The 20,348-nt window shown below is 40.6% G+C and overlaps 1 protein-coding gene across 2 annotated transcripts in view; it reads left to right on the forward strand.

Moving 5' to 3' along the window:
• The window catches only part of Dpp10 (dipeptidyl peptidase like 10), a 1,509,398-nt gene that overhangs the window by 759,955 nt on the left and 729,095 nt on the right, over nt 1–20,348 (forward strand). The window contains exon 1 of one of the 2 annotated variants that reach the window (XM_028883880.2): nt 18,612–19,312. The exons of the other annotated variant lie outside the window; for it this stretch is intronic. Coding sequence (XP_028739713.1) covers nt 19,241–19,312 — 72 coding nt within the window. The 5' untranslated portion in view covers nt 18,612–19,240. Of the gene's footprint in view, nt 1–18,611; nt 19,313–20,348 lie in introns of those variants that run through there. 2 annotated transcript variants of the gene reach the window in all.

Consider the following 20,348-nt stretch of genomic DNA (forward strand, 5'->3'; position numbering starts at 1 on the left):
ATAGATAAATATTAGATGAATGATAGACAACTTTTTGATAAACATATGATTTAAGAAATAATATAATATGTGATGGATAAATGATCAACATATAAATGATAGATAGATAGACAGATAGATAGATGATAGACAGATAGATGGAACATCAATAGATAATAGATATTTCACAATTTCAATCCAAGCAAAAAGTTGATATAGCATGCACTGTATGAAATTTATGGATTTAATACCTAGTTATATATTATTTATATCTTTTAACTTAAGATAATACATCACTAAGTATATAAGCAACAGAATTATGTGCTCTAGTTATGCAACCTTGGGCAAGAATACTTTCAGGTCTTGGTGTTCTGACTTTAAATGGAAGCAGGGATACCATCTTCACTCCAGAATTATTGCATGAAAAGCATTAGATGGTGCCTGCTTCACATTAAGCACTCAATAAATGTGAGCCATTATTGTTTTCACTATTATTATTATTCACAGGAAAAATGCGGAACATGAAAATGGACCCAGTAGACTGGTGGAGTGGAAAGACTATTCCAATGGTTGTGTGGGAACTAATGGCATGAGGCACTAAATGGCATGTGAAAAAGGCATAAGTAGAAATCGAGTGCCCTGTGAGTGGAAAGCATAAAACATTTCACTGAAGTATGGATCATATAGCTTCTTGGAGGAATCGGAAGGAACTAGAGAATGTCTTTAGATGGAAAGAATATACATTTGAGCAAGCATCTTAAAGGAGGCAAAAACAAGATTGTAGCGTTTCTTGGCAAATGATAAGAATCCCTCAGATACAACATACTGTGCTAAGACACAGCAATACGAGGCCAGGTGGTTCCAAGGTGGGTGCTATATGTGAAGGACCCTTGGATGTCTGAAGAGGAGACATGTTGTTAACAGTAACTAACTTGTTTGAATATTGTGCCACATAAGCATTTATAGCTGGAAAACTGCAGAGCGGGGACTCCAACCCCTTAAGACAAACATGTCACCAAGTTCAGAGGGTCCAGAGGCATGGCCTCTGGGAAATACAAGAAGCTACTAATGAGGGTATTACTGTTCTCTGGATCAATCAGCATATGTCATTCTCTTACCAGTAAGAGTGCATTTAGACTGGTAGACTGGGATGAGTTAATGGCCTTGAATTGAGGATCCACTGCAACATAAAATATCCTCTTCTGTGTTGGTGTTTACTAACTCTGAGGACGTTTAAAAGGAAGGTTGACATCAGGCTTTCAATGCCATAAACACATTTTGGAAAGGCAGGGGCAGTTTTATAGCTGCACATTTGCTGGGGAGAGAGTGTGACCCTGAAGAGCTGAAGTCTCAGTTTCACTTTAAAACAGTATGGAAGGCTTGTTCTCAGTGTAATCACTGTCTTTTACTTTATATTCTTTAATAGCTTCCTTTTATTGTGTGTTTAGTGAGAGCCAGGAACTCGATTAAGCACTTTTAAAACTTTTATTTTAAAACAAAATACAAGTACACACACACACACACACACACACACACACACACACACACACACACAAATAGTATAAGGCAAATGCTGTTTTAATCCCCACCATCAACACACACATGCCAAAGAATAAAACACTCACTGCTGGCCTCCTAGAGAACTATCCATATGCTCTGATCATTCTTCTTTCAAAATTAGGTACTGTCATGAGCTCCATCATGGTCATTTTTCTTGAATTTTTTATGGCTTATATTTAAGTATACAGCCTGGAGTACTATCAATTAGTCATCAGTTTTCAAACTGAAATGTCATTTTAGCTATACTCTGCTATTGTAATCTTGGGTTTGTTGTCTTTTGGAGTCTGTCCTACAGTGGGTCTGATGTTTGTACATCCCTGGTGCCAATCTCTATATTCTTTTCTGTAGTTCCCTTAGATGGACATGATGACTCTTGATTAGACTCAGATGGGGACCATTTGGCAGCATTATAAGTAATTTGTACTTCCTTTACTCAGAAGTGTATTGACACTTAATGTGTGGATAAATCATCTCATTGGGGATTCCAGAGTGACAATACCTTAATTTCAAATTCACTATTTTTATATATTGTATTGAGTAATTTTGCATCTTGGAGATGCTTCCTGTCATCCATGATATGGTTACCCAGTAGCTTAATTCCACAAAAAGTCAGAATCAATGCTTTATCCTGTCCTTTTATCTGGTATTTATGATGGTAATAAATTAATTCCCCATTTCAGAAGAGAATCAGTTAGCATTATGACATATCTGATGGACACTGTCAACTAGAGCACTTATTGGAGACCAGATCTTTTCATCTTTTCCTAGACAGAGCCTTGACAAGGTCAGTTTTGATTCCCTGGTAGGTAAGCTTTGATAGTTTTTGGACTAGTTCCCATCAAGATGTTCAAGGTCAGAAGTAGTTCTTATCTTCAGTCTGATTTCCACCCTTTTTCTGAGAAACCTTGATGTCTTTGATCACCCCAATCTTTGTATAAGATCTGATCGTTTTTCCTGTTTTTGGCAGATGAACTGAATAAAAATACAAGATGTCTAGTTCAGTTGAAACTGCAGATTCACAAACTTGAGATGTTCTTGTAGTAAAAAGACATATATACTGATTATTTGTAAATTGAATTTAGTTAGAAACCATGGGTTCTATTTACCAACTAATTAGCCGTGGTTAGTTATTGTTTCTAACTATGTAAGTCCAAGTCCTCTGAGAAGTAGTTGCAAATGGATGTACAAGAGAGCTGCTGATAAATAACTGTATGGTGGGAAGTGTCCCCCAATTTCTCAGATGTTTGAAGACCTTATCTCCAGCTGGTAATGCTGTTGGCGAGGTTATGAAACTATCAGGAGATGGAGCTTAGCTGGAGGAAGCGTTAGGTTACTGGGGTTGGACTTTTAGAGCTTATTGCCTGGCCCCACTTCTCTCTCTCTCTCTCTCTCTCTCTCTCTCTCTCTCTCTCTCTCTCTCTCTCTCTCTCTCTCTCTCTCTCTCTTTGTTTTTCTTTCTACCTCTCTAAGTCTCTCTGTCTCTATCTCTGACTTCCTCCTCTTCCTCTTCCTCATTCTTCTCTCCCTCCTCCCCCCTCCTCCTCCTCCTCCTTCTTCTTGTCTGGAGATGAAGTGTAATCTCTCTGCTTCCTGGTTGCCAAGCTGGCCTCAAGCTACTGTTGCTATGCTTTCTCTTTCATGACTGATTCTGTCCCTTAGAATTATAAGCCAAAATAAGCACTTTTCTCCTCTAAGTTGCTTTTGGTCATGGTATGTAGACAAATTTCTAAACAGCCTTATTAAATAAGAAACACAGAGCCAAATACAGAGGTAATAGCCAAAGAGATCAGAGAACTAGTGAAGAGCCACAACTACCTTATCTTACCACCATCATGTCCCCAGAGAGAGCTTCTTCCTGTCTGACTTGTGTTTTCATTGACTTTCTGTTCTACTTTCTCATTGACTCTAAAGCCAGCCATATGACTTCCTCATCACTGCCTGTCTATACAGATCTCCAGGTCTCTATGGTTGGTACTGGGGTTAAAGACATGTGTCATCACGCTTGGCTGTGTCTTTGACCACACAGAGACTCTGCCTGCCATGTGATCCGATTAAGGGCGTGTGTTACCACCACCTGACTCTGCTTATGACTCGATATATAACCTCGTTATGTGACCTCTGATCTCCAGGCAAACTTTATTTATTAACACACAAACAAAGTCACATTTCAGCACAATTAAAATATCACCACAATGGTATTTTATCACAGCAACAGAAAAGTTGCTAATATTCTGCCTAAAAGGGGAAAATGCAAGTGAATGGCAGATATGGGCAGCTCATTGGCTTGACCACTGTGAAGAGGGAGGGAAGAGAAAGCTCCATAACAACATCCTCAAATTGTAGAACAGTTCTAAGAGAATTGAGGAATCATCATGCCAAAGTTGTCCATTCCAGGAATTCCACAGATCTTATGGAGAAGGCTTGTGAAGTATCCCTGCTGCACCAAATACATCCTTCGTGTGGTAAAGAGTGTAGTCCCTGTTAACACTATTTACATTCAGTACAAGGTAATAATGAGATCTCCAAATCAATTCAGTAGTATGACTGTATGATTTTTAAATGAAACTCTTCTATTTGAGTCTTCTTTTCTATATTAATTTTTTATCTTGAAGTATTTTGTTTTATTCTTTTAATTATGTGCATATGTGTGTCTGTATGTGGGTATATGTATATGAGTGATGATGTCCACAAAGGCGAGTATATATATATACATATGAGTACTGATGCCCACAAAGGCCAGAAGTGAGAAGCAGATCATCTGGAACTAGAATTACAGATGACTGTGAGCAGTACAACATGTGTGCTGGAAACCAAACTTGGGTCCTCTGCTACAGTAGCACGTGCTCTTCACCACTGAGCCATTTCCCAGACTCACTGATAATCTTGACTGTTAAGACCTTTGACATTGGGGAATGACAATATCACATAATTAGCCATGTAGCTTTTAATATTATACATTTAACTTACTATGCTTTAATCTTTGTGTGTGAATATGCGTGATATGTGTGTGTGCATAGTCCTGTGAATGTATGTGTGCCTGCATACAGGATGTGTATGCCACAGTATGCAACTGAAGGTCAGATAACAACCTTGTATGAGCTATTACTACACTTCCATCTTCCTTCATTTTAATTTAATTTTATTTATGTTATTATTCTTTTTGAGATGGGGTCTTCCTATTTAGCCCCAGATGGCCTAGAACTCACAGAGATACACCTGCTGTTATCTCCTGACTTCTGTGATTAAAAGTGAGTGCCATCACATCCAGTACTTTCCACCTTCTCTGAGAAAAGATCTCCTGTTGTGTGCTTGTACTTATTTAAGGCTAACTATCCAGTAAGATCCTGAGAATTCTGTTTTTCTCCAATCTCACTGTAGGAATACTGGGATTACAAATGTGTGCTACCATGTCTTGCTTTACTTAGGTGTTGGAATACAAACTCAGGTCTGGCATACTTTACACACTGAACCATCTCCCCAGTCCACAATACATTATTTAATATAAGTACACTAATGCAACCAGCATCCACTATTAAAATTGAATATGGTACATTTTATACCAACTTTTCTTGCTCTTCCCATTTGTGGGCGTTTTGTTATGCTAATGCTACATCACTAAATCTCAAACTATAGTGTGCTGTTATTTAGCCATGAATTTATCTTAACTCTGCAATACCCAAATATTTAACACTCACTGAATTAATTTTCTTTCTGTTGGTGTGATCAGTAACTCTGAATAAAAGCAACTTAGGAGCAGAAATAATGTATTTCAACTAGCTAACATTTCTAGGTCACTATTTGTCACTGAAGCAAGTAAGGACAAGAACTTAAAGTGGGAATCTAAAGTCACGCTCACATGCTAATTATATACACTATTACCTCTAACCAAGGAATTCACTCATAGTCAGTAAGTACAGCAGAAATCATGGAGGATGCTGCTGGCTGACTTTTTCATGCATGTATTCATGCTTAACTAGCTTTCTCATACAGCCTAGGACTTAGGGAACGGTGCTGCCCACAGTGTGCTGGAATTTCCTGAATAGATTAATAATCAAGATAATCCCTACAGACTCCCTTCTCAGGTACTTCTAGTCAGGGTCAAGTTGACAGGTAAAACTGACTAGGACCCTCAACAGGATTTGTATATGCATTTCAGAGACCTACTTTACTCTCTGTAATGTCTACTAGTCACATTTAGTACCAAGCAGTTGAAATTTAACTAATCTAAGTCATTATGTTCTAAGTGAAAAATATATCCTGGGTTTCTAAAATCATAAGGTACTATTAAAGCTCTCCTATATAATTTTAAGATAAATCATATATCAAATTCATAATATCTTCAACATTTCTGAACTAAGTATACTTAGTTACAAACTAAAATTATAAGTCAACATTGTTTGATTTTTACTTGTCATGATCTAGTCACTGTTGAGTTTTATATTTTATTCTTAGATCCCTTAAAAGATACTCATTAGGGCAGTATTTCATGACTGATAAGAGTCTCTTTAAAATACGTGTGTTTGACATTAAGATTTACTGTAGAAAACCTTTGTTCCACCTTATCTTTAACTGAATTTCTTAAGTATATTACTTCATTTCTTCTTGCTAGAATAAAGTGTTATACCAAAGCAAAAATAATATAATCTTAATTCATTTCAAAAGCAAATACTTTGCCTACATACTAAAGAATTCCTTTTCTTGCCTTCAAAATATTAAATTTTACTTACTACTGATTGTTACATGCTACCATTTTCAGGTATACAGTAAAACCTTTCAAAGAGATTATTTTTTAAATTTCAGAATTGCTCTCTTAAATGAAAGGGTTTCTTTTTTCTACCAAGGAACTCTGCACATCTGTGTGTTGGACAGTTTTGACCCCTACAATTCATGGTCCTCTGGTGACATCTTCCTTTCTTCCTTCCTTCCTTCCTTCCTTCCTTCCTTCCTTCCTTCCTTCCTTCCTTCCTTCCTCCCTCCCTCCCTCCCTCCCTCCCTCCTCCTTCCTTCCTTCCTTTTTTCCTTCTGGAGATTAATTCTGTCAAAAGTATTTAAGACTAGCATTGAAATGCAAAAATGGAGTCAGTTAATAGGTAGGTAAGTGCACTTGGCTGTATGCCAGTGAAAGTTCATATGCAAAACAGGAAAATGGACTGGATTTGACTTGTGAGCTAGAATTCCCCAATCCTGGTCTAGAGGGGTAGTCCCTGTCTTAGTTAGGGTCTCTAATGCTGTGAAAGACACCATTGCTGCTGCACCTCTGATAAAGGAAAATATTTAATTGGGACTGGTTTATGGTTCCAGAATTTAGTTCATTATCTTCAGGCAGTCTACAGGCAGATATGAGGCTGGGGAAGGCTTTGAGAGTTCTACATCTTGATCTACAGGCAACAGAAGTAACTGTACCACACTGGGTGTAGCTTGAGCATATGAGACCTCCAAGACCACCTACACAGTGACACACTTCCCCCAACAAGGCCGTACTTCCTAACAGTGCCACTCCCTATGAGGCAAGAATTCAAACATATGACTCTACAGGAGCCATTCCTGTTCAAACTACCACAGTCCCCTCCTGTTTTATTTTGCTTTTAAGAGTTTTTTTTTTGTTTATTTAAAATTAAGTTTGTTATTTAGTGTGCCTCTGTGTATATGTGTGTGTGTGTGTGTGTGTGTGTGTGTGTGTGTGCATGTGTGTATCACAATATGAGGGTGGAGATTAGAGGAGATCTAGAGAAGTCAGTTCTGTTCTTCTACCACACGGAACCTAGGTCATCAGGCTTTTCAGGAATCACCTTTACCGACTGACCTATCTCATCACCCTTTATTCTATTTTATTTTTAAGGGCAATCTTGACATGGTATTTGACTTTGATTGTATTATGTGACTTATTTTTAAAATTAATTTTTCCCTTGAATTATATATAATTAAATTATTTATAAATTTATTTTATAAATTATATAAAATTATATAAAATAAATTTATAAAATTATTTATAAATTTATAAATATAAATTCATTAATTTATTAAATGAATTATATATAATTAAAAGTTCTTTCTAATTACAAAAGAGAAAAGGGCTTTTCTCTTGTTTTCATATAATGGTAATAAAAATGTATATATAGTAATATATAATTATTATATATAGTTAATACACAGTAAATATATATGATAGTAATATAAATATATGTATGTAATATATAAACACACACATGCACACGTATGTATATCGCTTAGTCAGTACAGTTGTAGGCATGAAGGCTTGTGTTAGACCCCCAGAATAATATAACAAAGGTAGATATGGCTGTGCATACTTGTAATCCAAGAACTGGGGAGGCATGCACAGGAGAATCCTTTAGGCCCTTTCTAATAAACAAGGTAGATGGCTCCCAATGAACGATGCCCCAGGTTATCCTCTGACTTCCAAATTATACACACATACATACATACACACATACACACACACACACACACACACACACATACAATGCATGTACCTACACACACAACCAATTACCACTTAGTGTGAGGAAAGTGACAGACAAGTCAGTGTGCCTATATGAATCCCATGGCATTCATTAAACTGAATATTATAATATGCTAACACAGATGTATAGATACATATTGCTTACAACCTTGCCCATTTTTGTGGACATTGGCAAAAGACATGAGATTTTGGGGTCCGAAACAAAGACCGTGGTTATTAATGATAGATGAAGTAGGATGAGCATTAGCATATTTCTATGGGCTTTGAGTTACTGCCAAGTCCCAAGAGGGAAAACTCTGCTTAGGTGGATTTCTGCTCATAGAGTGGGCCATTTACAGAGAGAGCCCTGCACCGCAGGAACCCACATCTTTCTACCATGGAGAGGTGTGAGTTCCTCCTCTCAAAAGTTTGCTTATTTGAGGGAACATAAAATTGACATATTTAGGGGGGACAACATTCTTGCTAACCTGTAATACAGGATTGAGAAAGATGAACAGAAAATGGATTTCCGTGTGTGCCTTTTGTCTAAGTATTGTAATGCACAAAATGACACTTGTTTTTTGTTGCCTGTTCATTGTTGAGTATTTGAGCTTCTCTGGATATTTTGAAACTCTCAGAACAACTGATTGCCTTTGTCTTCTACTATATAGGAACAAAGGACCCCATGTTGTAAGGCTTTTGCTATTTAGGGGCTTATAATATAACTTGCTGTTTGTGTTGAAAACAGTGTGCTTTTGATGTTTAACTATCTAGCTTATTCCCAAACTTACATCACTGTAACTCATTTTTCCAAAATAGCCCTTTCTTATAAACACAGCTAAGCCTGATTTTAATATTTTGCGGTCCTCTATGTAAACACTGATGTTTATATACTATCATACCTAGTATAATATTCTGTAGTGAATAATATAAAATCCATATGGTGATAGTGACCTGGGATGAAAGGCATGTGCCACCACCACCCAGCTTGAACTATTAAGTAGAGGATCCCATAGTTTCTTTCTATAAGATTATGTATTTCCATTTATTGCTATATTTGTGTTTGCTATCCAATGTTAGTTCCTCTTACTCTCCATTAAGATAAATGTTCTCATACTAATAAATACATGAACAACATTTTTTAAAGTGTATGTAGGTGCCAGGTGTGATGGTACATGCCTTTAATCCCAGCACTCAGGAAGTAGAGGCAGGCAGATCTCTATGATAAAGTCCAGCCTAGTTTATATACTAAGTTACAGGCAAGATAGGGTTAAACAGTAAGGTCCTGTATGTAGAGGATATAAAACAAAGATAATATGATTGAGCCAAATATAAAAGATGATGTGGGCCTTCTGATACTTTTGATACTATATAAACAATCTGCAGGCAACGAAAGTGCACAAAGACCACAAAACAACTCAATACATTTAACATTTCTTATTATTATACCAGTGTAGATCTTTCTCCTCCAAACACTCATAAAATGTGTGTATTAGAGGAGAAAGGAATAAATTAGGTGTAAATATTGTCATCACTGTTACTCTCCTCATTCATTTGTTTCTGAGAGTTTGCCACAGTGGTGTTTAGTATTTCACATCACATGGTACCTGAGCACAGGCTCACAAGCATAAGAATATGCCAACTTAGCTGACCTTTAAAAAATGTGTGTGTGTGTGTGTGTGTGTGTGTGTGTGTGTGTGTGTGTGTACACATGTATGCATGTACCAAAGAATGTATGTAGAGGTGAAAGGACAACTTTTGGGAATTGATTCTTCCACCATGTGAGTTTTGGGGATCAAACTCAGGTCAGCAATCTTTACCTGCCAAGCAAGTTATCTAACTTTCACTTAATGATTTGCAATCAAACCAATCTGACAGGCTCTTAGTCATAACCATCATGAGTATATCAGACAAATCTCAACATCATTGAATTCCTACTTGCTAAAAACATAAACATGATATATTCTAACTCTAGCAATGGCAATTTTCCCCCTTTGATCACTGCTTTAGTTTTATTTTTGTTGTCGGGATAAAATACTTAGACAGTTGACAATTCTAGGTTACACTTAATCATTGTGGGGAAGTCAAGGAAGGAGCTTCAAGCAACAAGTCCCATCCACAGTGATGAGCAGAGAATGAATGCACGCATGTGCTGCTCAGCTGCCTCCTCTATTCAAATACAGTGGAGCCCACAGTGGGCTGTGTCCCGCCCCAGTTAAGAAATGGACCTCAGAGACATGTTCAGGGGACAACCTGATATAGAGAGTCCCCACCTGAAACTATCTTCCATGGTGAGTCTACATTGTACCAAGATGAAAACATAAAGTAATTATAACATAATCTCACAGTGACTCCTTTCAAAAAAAAAATACGGAAACAAAACACAAATCTTCACGAAAGAACCTGATGGAGTTTAGTATTGAGATAGTGGGAAAAGATTTTTTTTCTCTCAGGGATATTTCTTACATGTCCTTCTCTATTGAACAAGGTAAACAGTTAAGCTCCTACCCAGTACTACGTGCCAAAGACAAACAAGCAACAAAAAAAGTACCCACAACAAAATCTTAAGCCAAGTTCCCTTCAGAGATTTGCTTTCTTCTAAGAATTATAATTTACTGCATAAGGTTAAGATTCTATTCACCACAATTGTGGTGCTGAGTAAGTCAGTCTAGAATAAAGGTCTGAGTTACACAGTAAGCTGTACCCTATAGGAGTAGTTAGTTAAAAAAAAAAGTTCAAGTGAACTTTAGAGTTCATGGATAGGTATTTTATAATCGTTGGAGAAGATGTAAAATGCATGGTCTTCTTCTCCATGGGGAAGGCAGAGGACTACCAAAGATCACTGCTCATCCACCCAGGAAGCTCTTCATGTCCTACCAGTGAAGATTAAACATCCCAATTGCAAGTCGGTAAAGAGATAATTGCAAAGTCTTTCTCTAGTGGTTGATTTTTATGAACTGTACTATTCGTTAAATATTCTCTCTACCTCCCCCTCTAATGCCTATTGTCAAGTTGTTAAATTTAACAAATGATAAAATATTACAAGAAATGTTAAGCTTGAAATTAATTGGGAATGTCAACTACAAATCACCTGCAAGGGAATGAGAAAGTTATAAGCAGGACTGTAAATTACAAAATTAGACAGATCCATACCGTATAACCAATGACAGGAACAGTGTTTTGGAACTAACCAATTGTAGTTATTAATTTTTGATATCTCTATAATAGTATTAATAAAAATGTGAGAGTTAAGACACCATAACAACTTCTGAATTTATAATTTTGGGCCCTGCCATTACTTTGCTTCTCTCCATCCTAACTTGTCTTTTTCTCCTCTTTTCTACTGGGATAAGGGCATGTAACACTAATAGATACATATTGATTTACAAATTTGGACAGAAAATGAGTATTGTAAAATATTTACCTATTATTCCAAATTGATACAGAAGGGTAGGTGATAAATAATTAAGCATGAACCACGATAGGTAGATAAATGATTGATAATGACAAATAAATAATAGATACATAGATATGGGTAGATAATAAATTATAGATAGGTAGATGGATAGATGGACAGATAGATATACAGCAGTAGATGACAGATACTTTTAGAAAGAGCAATAGATGATGGATAAATATTTGAGATACATAGTAAGTGATGGATAAATAGAGGACAGGAAGAAAGATACACAGATAGGTAGGTAGAGAGATGAGTAATAATAGACAGGTAGAGAGAGAGAGAGAGAGAGAGAGAGAGAGAGAGAGAGAGAGAGAGAGAGAGAGAGATGACTGTAAGAAGGGATCTATATCACCAGCAAGAAAAAATGGACATTCATAGTTTAGATAAAATTAAGCATGACAGCAATGAGACATGCATTTAATGAGCTTGATTGCAATACAGCCCGTGTCTCAGGATGTTCTGATGCTACAATTTGCCCAGTCTACCCAAATAACTTTGGTAAAGAACTTGCTCCAAAACCTTAGCCTCCAGCTTCTATTGGAGACTATAGAGAAATAATCACCAGCCTTTAGAAACTCAGCTAGTGGGGAGTATCAGGGCATCTCTAATCTACACACAACAGATTCTTAGGAGCCTTCACATGCTAATATGAGGCTGCTTCTTGGCTTCTGGAGGAAAATTCATTTGATTGTGTGAGTCCAGTTGTAAATCTTTAGTAATAAACTGAGCATAGTAAGTGAACCAGAAAAATAAAAGTCCTATCCAACTGCCAATGTGTAATCAAGATCATGCATAGAGTTCTCTCAACCTGTAGATTTCCCTAAGTGGTCTCTTAGTTCCATTTCCTGGTGTTGCTGCAGTAAAATGCTCTGACAAAAGCAACATAAGCGAGAAAGGGTCTCTCTTAGCAAAATGTTCCAGGTTCTGCTCACCATGGCAGGGAAGTCCATGTTGACAAGGGCTCGAAGCAATTGTTGACACCGAACTCAAGGAAGGAAAAAGAGAAAGAGAAGCACAGCTGCTCAGCTTACTTCCTCCTTTTTATTCTGTCCAGGATCCCAAGTCAGGGAAAGGTGCCACCCACCATTAATGTGGGCCTTCCCACCTTGAGTAACATAATCAGGATACCCCCACAGGGATAGCTAGAGAGCCACCTCTAAGGTGATTCCAGGTCCTGTCAAGTTGACAGTTAATACCAACCATCCTGAATAAGAAAATACGTTCCACGTTGTCCTGTGAATTGCGTAAAGGAAGAAGGCACGTAACCTACCGTAACGTCTGACTGTAAGAGAAAGCACATATGTAGTTGGTTCCCAAAGACAAATAGAAGGTATATTTGCATTATTGGAAAATATAGTCTTGTTCAAGGAAATGAGGAATACCAGGTTCAGAAGAAAAATCAATCCGTCAAAGAGAGACTCGTCGTCTGAAAAGGACAAATGTTTTCCTAATGTCACTTAGCACTCTCTCATGTCTAACAGCCTTTCTGTCATTTGTAGACAGAAATCTTGTCTCCAAACACACATGAAGACGAAAAATAAAAGCTACTGCTAATATTAGCATAAAGGAATGAAAGGTCTTGTGTTTCCTGTGCCAATAGCCAATTTATTGAATGATATTCTTTTAATTGTGCCAGTGAGGTGGCTTTGTGGATGAAGGCACTTGCAAATAAGCCTAATGACCTAAGTTTCATCCCAAGCTACATGTGGTAGAAGAGGAGAACCAGTCTCTCAACCTGTCCTCTGACCATACAAATGTTGTGGTAAGTGAGCTCCTTTATACAACCCACACCCATACCCATCACTGGTGCACGAGCACACACACACACACACACACACACACACACACACAAGCTCATACAAGTGCATAGATGTGAATGTATATATCTGTTTTTTAGAAAGTAAAGTATGGCTGTGAAGGTGTCTCAGCAGGTAAAACCCTTGAGGACCAGCGCTTGTATCCCCAACACAAACTTACTAGTCATGATGTAGCAGCCTGCTTATAATCCTAGAACTCAGTAGATAAAGACAGGAGATCCCCCAGACAAGCTACCTAGCCAGGGTCACCAAAAGTTGGAATGTAGAAATGTTAATAAGAAAAAGAGAAGAGGAATTATGGAAGACATTCAATATCAATGTTGTACCTCCACATGCGTGCACACACAATTGTACTTGAACCTACCTGCACCAACATCTCCAACCACATATTTATGAACATGCTTACACCCAAGAACGAACACACACACACACATACACACACACACACACACACACACACAAACGCACACACACACACAAACGCACACGGTAGTAAGATGATCCCAAGGTCTTGCTGAGCTTGTAGTGGATAAAACAATAAGGCTGAAATGATATCTTACATTTGCAAGTCATCTCGATATCACAGTTAAGCTCTACATAGAAAAATCATCCCCAGGAAAAATCACCTGCATTGTTTTATTGCCTCAATGGCCTTATATATGTCACCAAAGACTGTGAGGTGAGAGGAAGACGTGAGGTGTGTAAATATAACAAGCAGAGAGTCTCTCTCAGACTGCAACTCAGTATGAATGAGCTGTTTGTCAATATCCCCGGGTCTCTGGTGAGCAACAGAAATGACTCTGAGGATATTGCAACTCTGTCTCCTTCCACCAGAGATCATAATTGGGCTATGAATTTTTATAACAGGAGAGTCTTCCTGTTGCAGACAGAGAGTGACAGAAAGTTTAGTTACCAGCAAAAGAAGCCCTGAACAGGCTGAGCTTGCCAGCACGGATGTCACTTAAATAAGCAATGCCTCTTTCTTCTTGCCTCATCTATTTTTTTTCCTTTTAAAACAAACATCTGTTATAGTTTGCTGGCTACAGCTTCTGAAATATCCAGCTCCTTTCTGAATGTTGCTCACTCTACTGTTTTTTTGCCCAAGGACATGAGAAGCTCTCTTTCACTGTGGGGGAATTTGAGAAGCTGATGGAGGTGAGGAGAGGTAATTTATAAATCGAAACCAAATGATTGCAAACGGTATGAACTGAAGTTGTGTTTTCATGTGCAATGAGCTAATTGGACCCATTTCAAGCCCGGTCTCCTTAGTTTAGCTCTGGAGCCCTGTCTTCCCACGCTCTGCCGGTTACAGACACTCAATGGGGGACCAGCTCCTGCTGGGGAAAGCCCTCTGAAAGGTAGGTTGTGACAAAGCAGATTTACTTCAGCAAAAAGAGAGGAGAGAGAACAAGCAGCTATGCAAGTAGCTGCTTTCAGGGTCACATTTGTTTTATCTAGTTTATCTGAATTTGAAGAGTGTGTCTCTCCTCTGCTCTGGAAAAATCTCATGGCGTTTTTGTCTTTCTCTGACTTATCAGAGTTTAACTGGCCCTTATTTATTACTTGGTTGCTGGTAGAGAGTAAATTTTGCTTCCTTGTCCCTGGGCTTATACTGTGAAATGGAAGATTAGAACAGATAAGAGTTGCCTATTTCTGGAACAATCTATCTTTGCCACTGATGCTGAAATATTTTAATGATATGTTGAGCCAATTCATTCATTATCTACTTTCATGACCTGTCCTCAATGATTCAACTTCATATTCTAAGGGAAAAGGAGATGTAGTATATAAATCTCACCCCTGAGGCACTGGGTGGCAGCTATAGATACAAAATAAAGATGCCTGCATTTCTGTACCTGGGAAGGTTTTGGGGTGTTTCCAGGAAACCCAGTAAGTATATGGAAAAGGCAGCTTTGCTAATTTTTTCTTTGTGGGCATTTGAAACTGGAATTGGGGGTCATTCAGTTTTCATGGTGCAATAGAGGGACAGAATTTGGTAAATTTTTTCTGAATGAAAGGGTCAGCTATCTCCCACAATGTAACAGGGTATTTTACTGGTGGCCTCATCCAGTGTTTCTAAGTTGTGAAAGAATGACCCCACATCATTGTAACCGTAAATAACCCTCATTACCTATTCATAAGTGTTACAGTGTCCATGATTTATCTCCTCCAAGAAACAAAATAAGAAACAGTACTCAGAGGTATTCCAAAAACTCTTTCATTATATTTTACCTTACTTTACTTACGTTGTGTACACACATGTGGTATGTGTGTACACGTGGGTTCCTGTCTGCGTGGTGTCCAGGACTATCCATGCACATATGCGAAGAGGTCAGAGGTCCACAGCTGGTGTCTTTTTCTGTTGTTCTCTGCCTTATTATTTGAGATGCTATTTCTCCCTGACTTGTAGCTTGCTGATTCAGCAAGGCTAGTTGCCAGGAAGCCCCAGGGACTCTCCTTCCACTTCCCCAGCACTGGGATTCCAGGCATGGAGTCCCACATGGGACTTTTTGTTGCAGACACGGGATCTGAACTCAGGTCCTTGAGCTTTTGCAGCAAATGCTCACAGAGGAATCATTTCCCTCACCTCACTATAAAGCTTTTTATTTTAAGTACTGCTTGGTCAATTAAATTGTAATTTTATTTTTATATATCCTAAAGATACTAATAAAACAATGTAATTGCCATACAACTAAGTGTAATAAGAAGCTACTGGGAAATGTTTAGGTAGGGCTCTTTTGTGAGCTAACTCATCTTTTTTAATTTAGTTTTTATTAGTTTGAGAACTTCATACATGAGTACTGAATGCACATCACCACCACCCCCTTTCCTCACTCCAGTTCCTCTCATGTCCCCCTCCAGAACGCATGACCTCTTCTTCTTTAGTTACTATTTAATTAATTGCTAGATATAAACATATGTCTATACACACAATCTAATTTTATTTTCCTCACTAAGTTTTAAACATAGGCAAATAAAAAACATCCCCCAGAAGATATTCTTCTGGTTTACAAAAGTCAACTTACAATGCCGTGAAGTTTTGGGGTTTGAGGGGAATCGTAATAGTGCTCCAGAGTGAAAATTTTAGTATGACTTGGTAAGGAAGCAGAAGCCAGTTCCCACTGGCTTCCCCTTGCTCTTAGCTCCTGGATGATGCAGCAGGAGCAATCATCTGCCTGCCTAAGCCTGGCTGGGTACAAGCACAAGGATACTTGTCCTAGATGTGTGTGTGTGTGGATATTTGGTTGTGAATTAGTGTTTCTGGCTTTGGGCTTTGTCTTTACTGACACCATAATCAGAGACCATACTAACTGGAATGGCCAAGGTTTCTTAGATGGAAAAGTCTTCTTTTCTTTTTCTTGAACACTGTATCTTTCCTTTCAACATGAAATTAAGTTGTAACTAGAAAAGCTAACATTGGAATTCAAGTGTCTCATTCACTCAAAATGAGAGAGAGAGAGAGAGAGAGAGAGAGAGAGAGAGAGAGAGAGAGAGAAATATTTTACTTGAGAAAATCAATTTACATGTGATTCTGTTTCCAAAGTTTAAACTATAGGTATCCACCACAAAAGACAGAGACACAAAGAAACTGTTCTTAAAAATCAGATTTTTCTCCCAGGCCCCACAGTTAGTGAAGCATGCAACAATTTATGTCTTGATTTGGAAGTAAAGTGAATTTTATACTGAACACTAAGAATGAATGCAAGTCCAGCCACAATATCAGTAAGTTATTCTAAATGGGAGCTGCTATCCCTGCCGTGTGCTTGTCTCATGTGAAGGAAATCTGTCATAAAGTAAGTTCCCTCACATTGAGCAAATTGTCCAAAATGGAAGTGCTTGAGACAACTCATACACTCCAATAATGAAGAGAAGAATGAAACATAAAGACAGAAGAACCATTTTCTGAATAATGCATGCTCTCTCCCCAACCACTCAAATGATATAGGAGGGGAAAATATCTGGGTTGCCAGATTTATGGGCTAGCTATTTTACTTGTATTTCATTTTTATATGTGCTTTATATTTTTACAACAAGTAAAATTATCCCCATCAAAAACTTATTTCTACAGAAACAGAACAAATATAGAACATTCACAAGAAGCCCCAGATCACTGATGTTGGAAATGTAAAGGTTTCTCTTCACCTAGATTTGTTATTATGACTGCTTGGGGTACACATAACTTTTGTAGGAATACAATTAACAAGACAGACAGCTGAGGAGTGGAGACTTGATGTCCTGAATAAGTAGGACAGGAAGGCAGACAGCCCTTAGTTAAACACGCCCACCCACAGCTGCCCAACACCACCCTCACGGTCTCTGATCTCTTCTGCTGGACCGGCTGGCTTACCACTCCATTCCCCCAAATGTACCCCTGCCGGTACTGAATTTATCAACACACTAGCTGACCATAGGACTCAGCAAGTAAGGATGCTTGCTGCAAACCGTGGCTACCAGAGTTCAATCCTCAGAACTCTTTTGGTGGAAGGAGAGAACCAGCGCCTGAATATGTGCCTCTCTCTAGCTTTTCACTGACAAGCAATCCTCAGTGGACCCAGAAATCAGGGACTAGGACACTGCCTGTGTTCCATTTACCAAAAGTATATTCCTCTGAGCACCTCGGACAGAGCCACCTGGAGGTGCACGTGGGTGATTAGTGACCTTTGGTAATTATAGCCCGAAGTGCTCCACTTCCAAACTAGGCTGACTTTCTGATTCGGAAAGGGGCTGCCGGTCCCAGTCTCCACGCTGTAGCTTGAGCTCCTGCACACAGGTGGAAGGTGAACGGAAAGGATTGGCGCCTTAATCTCCCCCTTGTTGCCCCCCCCCCCCGCACCCCTTATGTTGTGTTTGGCCCAAGGCAGGCTCGGGGAAACGTATCTGGAATGAGAATGGCTGGCATGGCTAGGAAGGACTTAAAATGTGAAGGGATTTTTTTTTTTTTTTTTAATGAATCCAGGAAAAAGGATGTGGAAAGAAAAATCATGTGTGGTTAATGTCATTTTTCACAAACCTTTAGGGATTCCATTGCGTTACCCAGGCAGCCATCTGGGGAATCCAAGCTGGAGGTTAAAACCTTTCAATTGCCTTAAGTCAGCAGGCGCACAGCCGCGGGTCACCATGTGGGACAAACGTCTCTGGGTGCAGACAGGTGTTGCACACGCCCAGTGGGGCTCCAGGCGGGGATCTCCCGCTACCCTAGCTTTCTCAAAGTGCTGGAGCATGCCTAGTGGCCGCTCTGGAGCCACCGAGGGTTTTTGCACAGGCTCACACTCCGCTTCTCCGGGTTTTATCGGGAGCCCGCCGGGGGTGGAGGTGGGGGGGGGCGGAGGACCGGGGGAGCCCGCAGAGCCCGGCAGCCTGGGCTACACGAGTGGGGAGCGCGTGCGGGGCTGTCTCTTCCGCGCGCTTTAAGGTTGCTCGGGAGATGCTAGAGTGCAGAGCCTGGCTGCTGCTGCTGCTGCTACTACTGCTGCTGCTGCTTCTGCACCTGGCGCGCTGAGCACCGCGCGGGGAGCCCCCGAGGGCCGGCGGCGGTGCGGGTGCGCGGGTGGCGGACTGCGGTAGAATGAAAGCCTGGCTCCTCCGGCGTTGCAAGCCACCGCTCCGGCGCGATCAGGTGCTGGCAGCCAGCCGCCCGCCGCTCCACTAACTTGCCACTTGGTCGTGTCTGGTGTCTGCATTTTCGGGTGGTGGTGGGGTGGCGGGGACAGTGAGGAGTCCGAGGATCTGCGGTAGCCGAAAAGAGGGATCCTGCAAAAGAGGGGAGTCTGCTTGCCTCCGTTGCCGCTCTCCGTCCCCTCCCTGGCGCTCCCCTTCCCCCACCCCGTCGCTGCCGCCGCTCTTCTCTTCCGCCAATTCCGAGAGCGACGGGGCGTCTGTGACATGCGATCGCTTGCCAAGTGACGGTCCCCGAGTGTGAAGTGCCCGCGAGGAAGTGTGAGCTCCGTCGCGGGCGGCCAGGGGATGACAGCCATGAAGCAGGAGCAGCAACCCACCCCAGGGGCCAGGGCAAGCCAGGCACAGCCGACCGACCAGGTGAGAGTTGGCCTCTAGAGACTATCCCTCCCGGGAGGGGTGGCTCCACTTAGCCATCCCTCCTTGGCCCTTAGGATCGGCTCCCACGCTTGCCTCTTGCCTCTCCTCTTCCTCCCCCCAGCCCCACTCTCAGGCTCTGCTTGCCTCATGGACCCAGCAGGAACTTAGAGCATCCTAGTGCGCTCTGGGGCCGGGAGACGGGATGCGCAAGGTGGAGAGCCGCGGGGAAGGGGTCAGAGAGGTAAATGCCAGAGATGCCTCCCGGGAGCCCCAACCTGGAGGCCGCCCTGGGAGGGAGAGGTGATCTGGTCTCAGCTGTGAGGAATCTTGACTTCCCACGAATGCATTTAGAATGGGTCTAGGACGATCCTTCCTGGAGACTGTCTCTTGCATAGGTCCAGCCCTGTCTCACTGTGGCTAGGACGCGCGCTGGGCTGGCCAGTGATACTAAAGTAGGCAAACGACCTTTAAGCCACCAGTTTCCCTTCTATTTTCTTTTGAGGAGACCAAGATGGAAAAGCTAGGTGGGAGAAGAGGACAGACTCGGCTTCTCTAGCCTGCGGAGTGAAACTGAGCATGGGGGAGTAGAAAGGCATTTATCATTGAGTGAGGCAGGCAAGGAAGACACTGGCTTTGGTGGTTTGTTGGGTCTAGATGTGTCACGTCTGCAGAATGAAGGGTCCCTGTATTGGCTGATTGGTTATTATTGTCCCTTTTGCGTCCTTCGGTACCTGCCACCCCTTTTTGGTGGTTGTTGTTGTTTGGATCTTTAGAGAGTCTGTAACCGAATGTTATGGAGAAATGTCTGTGTCCTCTGTGTCTGGTTTTGGGAAGATTTGAGAGTTGGGTCACGCTTTTTCCTAAAGTTGGAGGGGTCAGGAGCGTGGCGATGCCCCATGGAGAAGGAGAGAGGCTGTGAAGAGGCTGCTGGAGACGCGGTCACGTTTACATCAATTACAACAGAACTAAGAGAGCCTTACTTGGTCAGCGCAATGCTATAGAGCTAGAGGACCCCCGCACAGAAATGGAGGAGGTG

Source organism: Peromyscus leucopus, chromosome 15, assembly GCF_004664715.2.
Source record: "Peromyscus leucopus breed LL Stock chromosome 15, UCI_PerLeu_2.1, whole genome shotgun sequence".
Lineage (NCBI taxonomy): Eukaryota > Metazoa > Chordata > Mammalia > Rodentia > Cricetidae > Peromyscus > Peromyscus leucopus.